The sequence below is a fragment of the Hippocampus bargibanti genome, linkage group LG22 (assembly GCF_051943395.1).
Source record: "Hippocampus bargibanti isolate YZ-2025 linkage group LG22, ASM5194339v1, whole genome shotgun sequence".
Taxonomy (NCBI): domain Eukaryota; kingdom Metazoa; phylum Chordata; class Actinopteri; order Syngnathiformes; family Syngnathidae; genus Hippocampus; species Hippocampus bargibanti.
In genome coordinates, this window is record NC_142755.1 from 5192227 (window position 1) to 5206628 (window position 14402).

At 40.1% G+C, this 14402-nt stretch overlaps 2 protein-coding genes, 1 long non-coding RNA gene and 2 other non-coding genes across 6 annotated transcripts; 4 read left to right on the top strand and 1 right to left on the bottom strand.

The window, feature by feature from the left end:
• The first annotated feature begins 320 nt into the window (after positions 1-320).
• mcat (malonyl CoA:ACP acyltransferase (mitochondrial)) lies at positions 321-3458 on the top strand. 2 transcript variants are annotated; one of them, XM_088989305.1, is made up of 4 exons: positions 327-867; positions 1865-1952; positions 2016-2371; positions 2514-3458. In XM_088989305.1, the coding sequence occupies exons 1-4, from the start codon at positions 463-465 to the stop codon at positions 2787-2789; spliced, it is 1125 nt and encodes a 374-aa protein (XP_088845431.1). In that variant the 5' UTR covers positions 327-462; the 3' UTR covers positions 2790-3458. The 2 variants fall into 2 exon arrangements, with proteins under 2 accessions (XP_088845430.1, XP_088845431.1); XM_088989304.1 differs by having other exon boundaries at positions 321-867; positions 1865-2371.
• A 39-nt stretch (positions 3459-3497) lies between these two features.
• On the bottom strand, positions 3498-7347 carry LOC148881750 (uncharacterized). Its single transcript, XR_016113776.1, has 5 exons — positions 7255-7347; positions 7143-7171; positions 5670-5793; positions 4690-4834; positions 3498-4607 (listed from the first exon to the last, which is right to left on the bottom strand). It is a non-coding gene; the product is annotated as an uncharacterized LOC148881750 (long non-coding RNA).
• Positions 7257-14327, top strand: ttll1 (tubulin tyrosine ligase-like family, member 1). Its single transcript, XM_088989303.1, has 11 exons — positions 7257-7380; positions 9375-9530; positions 9610-9733; positions 10506-10714; positions 10789-10969; positions 11528-11665; positions 11739-11847; positions 11930-12073; positions 12180-12266; positions 13116-13279; positions 13692-14327. Exons 3-11 carry the CDS (start codon positions 9621-9623, stop codon positions 13810-13812), a joined length of 1266 nt encoding a protein of 421 aa, XP_088845429.1. The 5' UTR covers positions 7257-7380; positions 9375-9530; positions 9610-9620; the 3' UTR covers positions 13813-14327.
• Positions 12605-12691, top strand: trnay-gua (transfer RNA tyrosine (anticodon GUA)). Its single transcript is given in 2 exon segments — positions 12605-12641; positions 12656-12691. It is a non-coding gene; the product is annotated as a tRNA-Tyr (tRNA).
• On the top strand, positions 13403-13489 carry trnay-gua (transfer RNA tyrosine (anticodon GUA)). The gene is given in 2 exon segments: positions 13403-13439; positions 13454-13489. It is a non-coding gene; the product is annotated as a tRNA-Tyr (tRNA).
• Positions 14328-14402: the final 75 nt, after the last annotated feature.

Below are 14402 nucleotides of genomic sequence, written 5' to 3' on the forward strand. Positions count from 1 at the left end.
AATTTATTTCAAAATAAATAAAATAAGACACTAAGAACGCTGTATTTTTATGCAGTTGACCACTTGATTGTCATCATTTTAAAAAGCACTTTTAAAAATCGATATTTAACTTATTTAAAAAATATCATGTGACTGTAAAGTGTCCTTGAGAGTCTTGAAAGGCCTTATAAATGACATGTTTTTCATATTATTATTATTATTATTATTTATTCGTGTCATTTACTTGCATGTAATTAAAACGCCCTTCCACAAGGCGGCGGTCACGGAACGAAGGTGACACAAAAACGATTACAGCCCGGAAAAGAACAACAGTAACAACCGGAAGTAAACAGTATAACTCTTGGAGGTGACAGATTTAAACATGGCAGCCTCCGCGACACGCGTTGAGCGAATAAGTCCTGTTATTTCCACCCTAACTGTTGTATTTTCTTGATAGTTTATTATTTTTTTACATTTTTACTTATGTTGGAGCTAATGTCGACGTCATTGGTTGCAGCGTCCGTTCGCAAGCTCCGACTGCAGATCGCCAGGCACAGGACGTTCTCCACAATTCAACCCGGGAATGACTCACCTCCTTCCCCGGAGGAGACCTCCACTGAGCAGAGATCCTGGAAGGACCCCGGGGACCGTTCCGTGCTCCTCTTCCCCGGCCAGGGTAGCCAATTTGTGGGCATGGGACGTGGGCTTTTGAGGTACCCCAACGTCGGAGAGATGTTCGAGGCGGCTCGGGAGATCCTGGGTTACGACTTGCTGTCATTGTGCCTGAATGGTCCCGAGAAGGAGCTGAGTAAGACGGTTCACTGCCAGCCGGCGGTGTTCGTCACTTCACTGGCCGCCGTGGAAAAGCTCAACCACCAAAACCCGAAAGTATACTTCATATTTCGTATTTAGATTACAAACCGAATTAAAATCGCATTTTCAATGCTATTATTAAAACGTATACTTCAGAAAATTAACTCATTCACTGCCATTCACGAATTTATTCGGGAATAGGAAATATGACGTAGTGTAATTCCCGAATTGTTCGGCTTTTGTTTTTTTTTTTTTCCTTGTTTGGGTGCCGATAAAACGCTGGCCATGGCCTCTGGAAATGTATTTTCCCTTCCACAGTAGGGCAGCATTTCCTCTTTTTTTCCATGTTAGCGCTTTGTTCAAGGTTTAGCTGTTGTCAGGCTGGCTAGGTATCTATTAGCTGGTTAGCTGGTTGTCTATTACTGTCGCTATCTGTTGGCTATCTATCCAGCTAGCTGTATATTAGCTAGGTAGCTGGTTAGCTGGCTATCTATTAGCTGTCTAATGGCTATCTAGCTAGCTTTTTATTTATTTGAGTTATTGCAGGTTGAGTGAACGCTGGCGCATGTGGCTGCCGCTGCTCACCCACAGAACAACTGATCCAGTTGACTGTAAAGTGACCTTGAGAGTTTTGAAATATGCTTATAAATTAAATTTATTATTATTATAACGTGCTATATAAAACAATATGTGTGTATTGCATTGTATTTTGGACAGCTGCCCTCATTTCAAGCTCATATAACTCCAGACCCTTATAATTTTGGAATTAACTGTTTTTTTGTGATGAAAGAAGATAGTCTAAGGTTTCTTATGCTGCATTGAATGTTTATGTAGTCTTAAAACGCAATATTCTGTGTGTCCTGGAATTTGAGTGACAATGACAAAAACCCTGGCACCGGAGTGGACACATTTTTACACTTATGGCAGTGAATGAGTTAGCTATCATTCCAGTTAACAAAACTGATCCAAAAAAATAATTAAACATATACATATACAATAAGCATTAAACATATACAATACATTGAAATGCAGTGTTTTTATTTTCTGCAAATTTTTTCCCTTGCATTTACAGGCCATCGAAACGTGCGTGGCCGCCGCCGGTTTCAGCGTGGGCGAATTCGCCGCGCTAGTCTTCTCCGGCGCCATGACCTTTGCCCAAGGTAAACAAGCCTCTGCGCCAATGTCGCCGTGCATCCAAACCAACTTTTTTTCTTCCTCTTCAGCTTTGTATGCCGTGAAAGTGCGGGCCGAGGCCATGCAGCAAGCGTCGGAATTGGTCCCTAGCGGGATGCTATCGGTGACGGGCAGATCTCAAACGCAATACAAGCACGCTTGCTTGCTAGCCAAGGAGCATTGCCGCGATCTGGGCGTGGAGGAGCCCGTATGCGCCGTGGCTAACTACCTCTTTCCCGACGGCAGGGTGATCGCCGGACATAGCCAAGCTCTTGACTTCCTGCAGCAAAACGCCAAGCGGTTGCATTTCGTCAGGACCAAAATGCTAACCGTTAGCGGCGCATTCCACACGGAGCTCATGAGCGGCGCCGTTGAGCCCTTCAAAGATGTTCTGCGGCAGTTGGAGGTTCGAACATAGCTCCCGTTGCCTATTCCGATGTTGTCAAAATGCTTTTAAAAACACAAAAAACTACTTTTTGATTTGTTTTAATTCTATTTTCAGTATTACCAATGTAGTTAAGCTTAAACTCTGCGTCGATTTTCCGCAGGTGCGCCGTCCCGAAATCAACGTGTACTCCAACGTGGACGGCAAGCGCTACATGAGCGAAAGCCACGTGCGGCGACAGCTAACGCAGCAGCTGACGGCGCCCGTCAAATGGGAGCAGACGTTGCACGAGATGTTCGAGAGGTCGCGAGGTCAACGCTTCCCACGCGTTTACGAAGTCGGACCGGGACGGCAGCTCGGTGCCACGCTGCAGCGATGCAACCGGAAGGCATATAACGGATACGCGCACGTCGATCCGGTAGAGGAGGACGAAGACTGACATGGAAGGTGGGAATTGAAATAGATTTTTTTTTGCTTTTGTACCGATTTTGTGGAATTGGATAAATCACCGAACTTAAGTCACCTTTTTTTAAATAAAGAGACTGTTGAATTTGCAGTCAAGTGATTTTATTTGGTTAAAAACAGAAAGTCCAGCTCCCTTTGTTGTTCGAAAAGACAGTCCAGCGTCCCGATACTTTTGAACAAAACTGTTTTTATAATAATAATAATACATTTCATTTCTAAGCGCCTTTCAAAACTCTCAAGGTCACTTTACCGTCACAGAATCGTTTTTTCTGAGGGTGAGCAGCGGCGGCCACATGCGCCAGCGTTCACTCAACCCGGAAGTAACTCAAATAAAAAGAAAGCTAACTAGCTAATAGATAGTAAGCTAGACAGCTGGCTAACTAGATAGATAATCATATAGCTAATAGATAGCCAGCTACATAGCTAGCAAGCTAGCTAATAGATAGCAAATAGATAGCCAGCTAGATAGATAGCAAATGGATAGCGAGCTAGGTAGCTAGCGAATAGATAGCAAATGGATAGCAAATACATAAAATGCTACAGGCTAATATGAAACCGTCCAGCGTCCTGATACTTTTGAACAAATTAAAAAAAATGCTACATGCTAATATGAAAGACAGTCCAGCGTGCCGATACTTTTGAACATTTTTTAATGCTACTGAAAGACAGTCCAGCGTCCCGATACTTTTGAACATTTTTTTCTTTATGTGATAAATGCTAATATGAAAGATAGTCAAGCATCCTGATACTTTTGAACAAATAAAAAAAAAATGCTACATGCTAATATGAAAGATAGCCAAGCGTCACGATACTTTTGAGAGAATAAAAAAAAATGCTACATGCTAATATGAAAGACAGTCCCGCATTCCGATACTTTTGAACAAAAATGTTTGTAAAATGCTACATGCTAATATGAAACCGTCCATCGTCCTGATACTTTTTAACTAAAAAAAAATAAAAATGCAACATGCTAATATGAAAGACAGTCCAGCGTGCCGATACTTTTGAACATTTTTTAATGCTACTGAAAGACAGTCCAGCGTCCCGATACTTTTGAACATTTTTTTTCTTTATGTGAGAAATGCTAATATGAAAGATAGTCAAGCATCCTGATACTTTTGAACAAATTAAAAAAAAATGCTACATGCTAATATGAAAAACAGTCCAGCGACTCGATACTATTGAACATTTTTTTAAATGCTACATGCTAATATGAAAGATAGCCCAGCGTCCCGATACTTTTGAGCAAATAAAAAAAATGCAACATGCTAATATGAAAGACAGTCCCGCGTCCCACTTTTGAACAAAAATGTTTGTAAAATGCTACATGCTAATATGAAACCGTCCAGCGTCCTGATACTTTTGAACACAATTTTTAAAAAAAGGTACATGCTATAATGAAAGACAGTCCAGCGTCCCAATACTTTTGAACCCAAAAAATGTTTCAAATGCTATATGCTAATATGAAAGATAGTCCAGCGCCCCAATATTTTTAAACAAAAATAAGAAGAGTGCTACATGCTAATATGAAAGACACTCCAGCGTCCCGTTTTGAATGCTACATGCTAACGCTAATATGTGTTGGAAGCGGATAGGAACAGTGCGAAAACAATTTTTGGTGTGAAATATTAAGAAAACGCCATAGAAAAACAAAACACACGCACAATTTTTCACATTTTGTAGCCAAAAGTCCCGCTTAAGGCCTGTTCTGCCAACCCAGAAACAAAAAAGCCGCCGTCAGAAGCGCTTCCCCGGTGAGATCGCTGCAACTTCCCGGTTTAAAAATGGACATCTGCGAAAAAAAATACAAAATAAAACACTTTTTATTTTGATTTTTGACAAAAACAAGAGCAATGAATGTAATTAGGGATTACCCAAAATGCCCCACTTTCAATCCGAAAGCCCCAAAATGGATGCTGTACTTCTCGATGGACTTGTTGGTTCTGGGTTCGATTCCGGTCCAGCTGGTCCCCGATGGCGGCCAGTTGGCGGCCCACTGACCGCGCTGACCGGCTCGCGCTGGAACATTTTGCAGAAAGAAATTTGCGAGTGAAAAATGATGGCTAAAATGCTTCGGAAACATGTTTTGTCAATATTAGCATATTTTCCGGTGTATAACATTATAACACATTATTAAAAAAACTTGAATACAGTATTGTAATACTCAAAATAGCCAGACAGCTAACAGCTAACGAATAGCTAATAGATAGCCAGCTAACAGCCAACAGCTAGCTAGCCAGCTGGACAGCTAGCCAGCCAGCTAGACAGCTAACAGCCAGTCAGCTAGACAGTTAACAGCCAGCCTAGCTAGACAGCTAATAGCTAGCCAGCTAGTTAACCAATAGCTAGCCTGCCAGATAGCTAAAAATATCTTTTTCTTTAGCACATCCTCATGAGTCCTTTTTGAATCGTGTGATCCATTAGCTAGCTAGCTAGCTAATGAGTTACTTCCGCTGGCGTGTGTGGCTGGACCCAAAATATGCTAAATATGAGCCTTTTTAGTAGTAGTAGCAGTAGTAGTAGTAGTATTTAATTGTATGTGTGCATTTTGGAGAAAAAGAAGGGATTTTGGGTGCACCTTATACATCGGAAAATACAGCACTTACATTATTTCAGCCAAATCACATATTTTGGACCCATAATATGCTAAATATGAGCCTTTTTAGCACTGGTAGTAGTAGTAGTAGTAGTATTTAATTATATATGTGCATTTTTAAGAAAATTAAGGCTTTTGGGTGCGCCTTATTTACCAGAAAATATGGTCATCATAACAGCGCAAATATGAATTGACAAATAGAACATGTTCGCCCCCCCAAAATATTTTTGTCCGGCTATCCACATTGTGTTTAAAAACCTGAATGTGCCATTTAATAGGAGGCCTGTGATGTCATCGCCAGGTCCGGCCTGGGGGCTCGATGTGGCGACGACCGCGTTGGTAGGGCGTCTCGGCTCTCGTGTTTGTTCCACCATGTTGTTCGCTGCAGACACACCAAATATGCAAAGTACAGTGATACCTCGGCTTACGAACGCTTTAGCTAACAAAAGTGAAATGGTGAGAAAATGGCTAGAAAACACAGTGACATTTGGACTCGTTTCAACTTTATTGATAGTTATAAGGCAGAGTGTAGACTGCAAGGTTAAAATATCCCATCAATCAGGCTCGACAAATAACCCGCACAAGCCATCTGTACAATTTGAAGAGAACATACAAGCAAGGGAACCAGCTATCAATAACGTTTCTAGTGTGTCTGCCTACATCTGTTGCAATATCACAACTTCTAAGATGTACAACCCAGAGCTCCTTGAGACACTTTATGCAAAAAGCTATCTGTTACATCAAGCCATCAACGACCATCACAAAGGTTAATAAAACGACTTTATTATACTGTAAAGTTTATTTCTTTAATTACAATACCATTGCACATTTATTATACATAAAATAAGGTATATTGTGTGTAGTTTTTGTGTATAGTTTTAAGGCTTATTTAGTTGAAAATTATGTTTTATGGGGACCTGGGAACGGATTATTCTCATTTTAATGGTTTCCTATGAGAAATTAATGTTTGGAATACACACTTTTTGTCTTAAACTCTTTTTGGGAGCCAATTAAGTTCGTAAGCCAAGGTATCACTGTATAGTCGTGTGTGTTTGTGTGTGTGTGTGTGTGTGTGTTGTGTGTGTGTGTGTGTGTGTAACGTTCACAAACAGGCTATGTCAACACCAAAGCTGGTGGCAGCGTTATCACCCAGCCTGACCAAACAGGCTCGTCGAGAAAGGTGACATCATCCGTTGACATGACGATTGTAGGTCACGTTCATGCCTGTTTATCAGTTAACACTGTCTGATTTTTAATATTTAATAATAAATATTTTTAGGAAGAATATTTCATCAGGTGTAATTGTGATAATATGGCGTCCATTGTACCCGCTTTCTAAGTACTTCCTGTCTATTGATGCAAATGTTCTCCATTTCCATAACTCAACTGCTGCTTTTGCGATGCTGTACAAAACATCCATTTATGTTATTTTTAATTATTAAAATAATTTATTTTTAATCAGATTGTTGCTAATATGACTCATAAAGTCATCTGGTGTCAAAAGTAAAAAAAAAACAACGGTATGTAAATGAGTTGAACAGCTCCTATTGTCACAACAAAGAGTTGAAGCCATAAGCCGCGCAAAGGTCAACTTCAAGGTCAAACACACTTTTCACACTATACCCCCTATAGAAAATACTTTAATTTTTATCCTGAATTTGCCCTTTTTGAAGTAAAAAAAAATGGGCACACATGCCCAAACATAAAAAGAAAGAAAAAAAATAGTCTTACCTTGTCGGTAGATTAAAATGGACGCCGCCCTGTAAGAAACACATTAACATTATGATGAGAAATATGTATCAAATGCAATGTTTTGGAATGTATTCTTTTTCCGTGAACCTACAGCAGCGTCCTTTAATCTCGTTGCCGTCTGGTAAACTGTCGCGCGCATCGCTTGGCCACGCCTTTACCCGGCTCATGAGGAAGGAGGGAAATAATCGACTCGTATTTGAAGTACTGCACAGTACAGGTAATCACACAATTTATTGTACATTGTTTTAATGCATTTCAGTTTAAAGGACAACCGACGTCTGCCGACAAGTTGTGTCCATAATTTGTCAAATGACTTCTACTGAGCGTATTTTACAAAGATTCCACATCATATAGCTATATTTTACATTTTAAGACTCGCGCTGAATATTCCGGAAGTCTTGTTTTTGAGTTGGTGACGAGTCCGTATGTTACGTCACTGAAGGAACACCCCTGACCAAAAAAAGACACGTAGCAGTCCTTCCATCACGTCAATGCATTTTGATATCCTTGTTAGGTCTGAAAACTTCGTGTTGCACCAAAAAGAGACAGAGGAGGGCGACAAAGCTCCGTATAAGGAATTAATCAGTCTGTGGAAACGGGCTGATTAATTCCTTACACGGAGCTTTGTCGCCACTTTCTGCCTCTTTTGGTGCAAACGTGTGCTTTCCTCTTCAGAACTATTTGAATCATATTCATAACTGGATGAGTAACAAGAAAGCATATTATCCGAATCTGAAGCCATTGTTTTGATTCTCCACGGCTAAGGGGGCGGGACCTTCTGAAACCGGCCACTTCCGGGTTCATTTGTTTGCAGATTTTGGACACATTAAGTCACTGTTATTGGTGTTTTGCATTTGACTAAAAATATACTGCGTGTTTTGGGTATTTTAGATGCTATAAAACGTTTTTCTAATGTCAGTTGGGAAACAGAAAAGTGATGTCGGTTGCCCTTTAAGGCAATATATCATTTAAAGATTTTTTTTCTATTGTTTTTAAATGATATTTTACATCGAGGATCAAACATAGTGTGATGCTTTTGAACCCACCTTTTTTTCTTCCGTGAAATACTACTAAATACTAGTGGATGACCAAGGATATTGTTTTAGTTGAGAAGTCACGGCAGCGTTGTATGTACGTATTTGCAATATTTATTCAGTGTAACAAACAAATGAAAACCGACAAAAATATTCTGTAGCAATATTAGTATGTTACTCCCAATAGTTTGATTTTTAAAAATGATTTATTTCTATTTTTTTGTCCGATTGAGGAAGGGATTTTGTTGCTAGGTAGATTCGGCAACCCGGAAGTCGACTCGTCACATATTTTCGACGCTTATTTTGTTACAAAATAATTAATAAGACGCACTGTTGTGGAGCAAATACAATTCATATTGCAATTTCGAAAAAAAAATTACAATGGAGAAAGAAAGTGCATGTGTTTTTCAATTAGAAAGACCGGAAGTTCCACTACTCTCTCTTTCATGTGATTTCATTTGCATGCTGAATCACCACCGACACCACTACCGGAGAACACTTTGCCCGATTTCTCTCCGAAATAGAAGTTTTGGTCTTCGTCCTTTTTATCTTTTCCTTGCTAAACAGTACAGCGATAAAACATGTCCTTTCTTGCCGTCTTCTCAGTACATACAATGAAAGTTAAATAACAAAGCGCGGAAAGCAAAACCTGTACCGGAAGCGACAAAAACCCAACGCAATGTCAAGAAAATAAAGCACAGCCATCTGTTGGTCAACTATGGCACAGCAGTTATAAACAAATGCATCAGTTGCTTTTACACTATTTTTATGGAAATATAAAAATAAGAGTATGTAAATGCTCAAAGTGCCTTTTGTTTGCATTTTAACTTGTAAATAATCTTTGTGAATTATTTTTCGAACGTTTTTCGTTTTCAGTAGAGGTTTATACTACCGCCTGTGGATGAACTGGAGTAGTGTTTGTCATTGCACCGACGTTGCTAGGTTATCCCGGTAAAACATCCCACCCTAAACCCACACACGCCTCTCTTGAAGCCGCAAAGATTTAGTCGACAAAATTATTCCGATCACATTTTTTTAAAGCTTGCTCCTGTCTTTTATTATGAAAAGCAATTCATGTCGTCAATCCCTTCTTTTCGCGTCACTCGGATCGATAAATAGCTGCTTCGGGCGCTAACTTGCTGTCATTATGGAGCCGCTTCTCTTTCTCTAACTGGAGCTTCCGAGTGACCGGGACTAGAGCCGATGTCAGACCGGTGAGGGTGCCCCAGACACGGGCAGGAAGAAGGGCGGTGTCCCGGAAGAAGGATGCAGCATCCTGGAAACCAGAGAGAGCATCACTGATGCCTTGCTGTTTGCTCACGTTGATCGACTGGTGAGACCATCTTGAATATCACGTGAATTATTGAATTTTGTCATATTTTTTTAAGCAGTTTTCTCACCTGTTCTTTCAGTGGGAGGCAACATGGCCGGAAAGGTAAAGTGGGTGACGGATATTGACAAGTCGGTGCTTATTAACAACTTTGAGAAAAGGGACTGGATTCAAGTGACGGAAAATGATGACTGGAATTTTTACTGGTAAGTCAAAATAATAATTCTCTTTATTTATGATTGTGCTTTAGCTTGTGTTTTAGACAACTGATTTACTGCGGAAATTGCGCTGGTGTCAGCAGGGATGCTGTGGTTTAACTACTGTAGAGATGTTAGCTGTAATACTAGTTGTAAAGATCTAATATACAATACAATGCAAATATTCCCAAATACACATATAGCTTCGTAAAACGCATATTTTTTTTAAACAATTGCATCTAATCTCATTAACTCATTCACTGCCAATAACAAATTTAATCGGGAATTGAAATTGTGACGTAGAGACCCATTCCCAAATTTGTTCTGCTGTTGTTTTTTTTTTTTTCATGCTTGGGTGCCGATAAAGCGCTGGTCAGACTTCTGGCACTGTTTTTCCCTTCCACAAGTGGGCAGCATTTCTCCATTTTTTCCTATGTTAGCGCTATGTTCCAGCTTCAGCTGTTGTTAAAGCGCGATATAAACCAATGTACGTATATGTATTGCATTGTATTTTGGTCAGCTGCCCTCATTTCAAGCTCATATAACTCCAAACCCATATAATTTAGGAATTAACTCTTTTTTTTCCAGATGAAAGAAGATAATCGAAGGTTTATAACGCTGTATTGAATATTTATGTAGTCCTAAAACTCAATATTCTGTGGGTCCTGGAACTCAAGTGACAATGACAAAAACCCTGGCATTGGCGCAGACACATTTTTGCACATTTCTGGCAGTGAATGAGTTAATATTAATATTTTTCAACGTGATTCTAACATGGCAGGATGAGTATCCAGACCATCCGCAATGTGTTTAGCGTGGACACGGGCTACCGTCTGACCGACGAGCAGATGGTCAACCATTTTCCCAACCACTACGAGCTGACAAGGAAGGACCTGATGATCAAAAACATCAAGCGCTACCGCAAGGAACTGGAAAAGGAAAGTAGCCTCTTGGCTGAGAAGGACGACAACGGAAAATATATTCATCTCGGTAAAACAAACGTAAACAAGAAGCATTCATGATTACTCAGAAGTTGTTATTGACTCTTTTTTTCTCCCCTTTAGATTTTGTCCCAGTGACATTCATGCTCCCGGCAGATTATAATCTCTTTGTGGAGGAGTTCCGGAAGAATCCATCCAGTACGTGGATCATGAAGCCATGCGGGAAGGCGCAAGGAAAAGGAATATTCCTCATCAACAAATTGTCCCAGATTAAAAAGTGGTCGCGGGACAGTCGCACCTCTACGTACGTTACCAAGAACAAATAGCTTTTTTCTTCATAGCATTTAAAGGACAACCGACACCATTTTTTTTGTTTCCTAACTAACATCAGAAAAACAATTTATAGCATCTAAAATACAGGATGTCTTCGTCTTGCTCTAGAATCAAAACAATGGCTTCAGATTCGGAGAAGATGCTTTCTTGTTACTCGTCCAGTTATGAATATGATTCAAATAGTTCCGAAGAGGAAAGCATACATCTTTGCAATCGATTAAAGGAGTCCTTCTGCATCAATTCGAGCAGTCAGGACTCCAATGTAGCGTCCTAGAAAATGCACAAGATGGCGCCCAAGCTCCGTTGGAAATGGGCTGATTTGTCTGCTGGGAATTTGTGTCAACTAGTATCAAATAGTAGTCTTGGTGCAACACACAACGATTCACCATCGCGTTATTTATGTTTTTTCCTCCTGAAACTTTTCAACATGATAATTTCTATTCCGTCTATTCGCTATCACAATCGGATTTGAACCAGTAACCTTATGGTTTCATGTGTTACGAAATTCCAAGTTCTATTTTTAATACAGGTTCATGGCAGCTTCTGCTGGCAAGGAGGCCTACGTCATCTCCTTGTACATCGACAATCCTCTTTTGATCGGTGGGAAAAAGTTTGACCTGCGTTTGTACGTGCTAGTGACCACGTATCGACCACTTAAATGCTACATGTAAGTCTCCATCCAGTCTAGTTACAATAATTTTCTTTATTATATGACTCATTTTTGTCACTTTTATTCCCAGGTACAAGCTAGGTTTCTGTAGGTTCTGCACGGTGAAGTACACGCCGAGTACAAGCGAGCTGGATAATATGTTTGTACATCTCACCAATGTGGCTATCCAGAAACATGGCGTAAGTTTGGGGATGTAATGCATTGGACGCCATTTTGACAGATTAAATAATAGTGTCATTCCGATGTTGTTTATCCACCCAGGATGACTACAACCACGTCCACGGCGGAAAATGGACCGTAGGTAACCTGCGCCTGTACCTGGAGAGCACAAGAGGAGAGGAAGTGACCAGTCGGCTTTTTGACCAGATTCACTGGATTGTGGTGCAGTCCTTAAAGGCTGTGGCTGTGAGTGTGTGTGTGTGTCCTAAATTGTTTTTTTTTTTTAATTATATTTTTAGATTTATTATAAGTCTTCACGTTAATCTATTTTGCTTACAATCATCTTTTGCAGCCTGTGATGAACAATGACAAGCATTGTTTTGAGTGTTACGGCTATGACATCATCATCGATGACAAGCTCAAGCCTTGGCTCATTGAGGTGGGTTATTCAAGATAAAAATAATTCGCAGAGAGGGATACAAATTATGAAAATATGGTCAAAATCGTACAACATAAAAAATAATGATTTAAAAAAAGGACGACGTCCCCTTTAAGAACGCCTCGTTTGTCAGGACTGATGCTGATGAATTAGTAAGCACACCGGAGCGGATATAAAATATTTTCACGGGCGCTTTCACCTCTATTAGCTTCACTTAGCTAATATCTGCGTATTTCTGGGCTATTTTATAGAAAAATTGGCGCATTTTAGGATTTTTTTTTTCATTTTTTTCTTTATGAAGACGTATTTAAAGCTAAAAGTGCATCTAGTAGTCGTCTCCTTCGATAGCTCAGTTGGTAGAGCGGAGGACTGTAGTGGCTTACGCTGATATCCTTAGGTCGCTGGTTCAAATCCGGCTCGAAGGAAATTTTTAATTTGTTTTTAAATATTCCAAAATTATCTTTCCATGTCCGATTACCGTGTTTAAATAAATAACGTAATTAAAAATGTAGTTTCTTCGCGAACGGTTGAAAAATAAACGACCCAAAAAAAAAACAATGGCAAAATACCGTCTTCATTCCTTGACTTTATCACCAAAGCTTCGTTTTTTTCCTCCCCGAAGCATATAATGGCCGAGATGCCTAGCATACTTTTACAGTTACTTGACATTCTTAAAAATGCCCCAAAGGCAGAGCTTTGTTTGAACACTTCATTGAAAACATACATGCTCACGTTGTAAAGACATTACGGTGCACTCTAGGGCACAACGGCATCAAACCACTCGAGTTTGACTGGTGTTTGTGTACTCTTTAGTACACTTAGTCACGAGCTATACAAATATGTCTACAGGTCAACGCATCGCCGTCACTGACATCCAGCACGGCCAATGACCGCATTCTCAAGTACAACCTCATCAACGACACTTTAAACATTGTCACGCCCAATGGCGAGATGCCGGACAGCCGCTGGAATCGAAGTCCGCCGAAAGACGCCCTGGGGAACTATGAACTTTTGTGAGTCCTCGAAATTATTTAGTTGCTGTTGTTGAGGTAAACTCTGTTACCGCAAGAGGGCGCAAATAACCCGTTTCGCCGTATATGAGCTTTCACTGCATTATATTAAAGCATTTTAAACAACCTTCGATAGCTCAGTTGGTAGAGCGGAGGACTGTAGAGGTGCTAACAGGAATCCTTAGGTCGCTGGTTCAAATCCGGCTCGAAGGAGTTCTTTTTTAAAACTACAACAAACATCCATCGTCTGCTCAGCCTGTTTGTAGTGCTTTACACAGTTGAACTGGCCCCATCAAAAAAGCCCATAGTTTTGTACCCAAATTATTTTTCAGAAACAGATTTGAACCACTACAGTTCTCTACGCTCCCAACCGAGTAATCAAAGGTCACTAGTTCAACAATCTCCTTGTTTGTAGGTACGACGAAGAGCAGTCACAAAGCGACACCGACCCGCGGACCCGTTCTGGGCAGTCACTAGGGTCAAAGGGCACCAGGGGTAGCGGTGCCCTCCGCACGACCGCGGCTACCTGGAAGTGATGGGAAAACATTATTAGTCATCGTGGACTCAAAAGACATTAATTTTGTATTGTTTTTTAATTTGAATTGTGCCGCATTTGCTGACTACTATCTTGTGGAATGTTGTTTTGTTTGCGGGGAATACATCTGCTTTATAAAATTCTAATTCAAAATGATTTAGCATCCGTCATAGTGATTTAAAAAAGACAGGAGATATTCCGTCATTGACAGAATGTTGCTTAATTTAAAAAAAAAAGGCTTGTTTAGTTAGTTAGGTACAGTTATTTGCTCAATTACGCAACATCTAGTCACACTAGACTAGATGCTAGTGTATTTATATTGTGTTGAGTTCATAAAATAATAATAACTTAATTATTTAATTTGAACGTGATTTTCGTCGGACTCAAAGACACGTTACAAGAGTTTTAAAACGTATACTTTCAAGCCAAGCATACGTCATTAATGCTTCAATGATTCCATCGAAATGTATTGAGGAATTGCTGGAATTTGCGGATGTGTCGTAACAATCCGTAATGACTCTCGCAAGCTTCAGTCCTTCACAGTTAAAGCTATCAAACGCCTTTGTTACACACGCAACACGCGTTGTGAAC

Excerpts from the sequence above, each read along its gene's own strand:
- ttll1 (XM_088989303.1), top strand. The coding sequence starts at position 9,621 with ATGGCCGGAAAGGTAAAGTGGGTGACGGATATTGACAAGTCGGTGCTT. Across the intron at positions 12,074-12,179 it reads AGTCCTTAAAGGCTGTGGCT|CCTGTGATGAACAATGACAA; the intron begins GTGAGTGTGTGT and ends CATCTTTTGCAG. Across the intron at positions 12,267-13,115 it reads TCAAGCCTTGGCTCATTGAG|GTCAACGCATCGCCGTCACT; the intron begins GTGGGTTATTCA and ends ATATGTCTACAG.
- mcat (XM_088989304.1), top strand. The coding sequence starts at position 463 with ATGTTGGAGCTAATGTCGACGTCATTGGTTGCAGCGTCCGTTCGCAAG. Across the intron at positions 868-1,864 it reads TCAACCACCAAAACCCGAAA|GCCATCGAAACGTGCGTGGC; the intron begins GTATACTTCATA and ends TTGCATTTACAG. Across the intron at positions 2,372-2,513 it reads ATGTTCTGCGGCAGTTGGAG|GTGCGCCGTCCCGAAATCAA; the intron begins GTTCGAACATAG and ends GATTTTCCGCAG.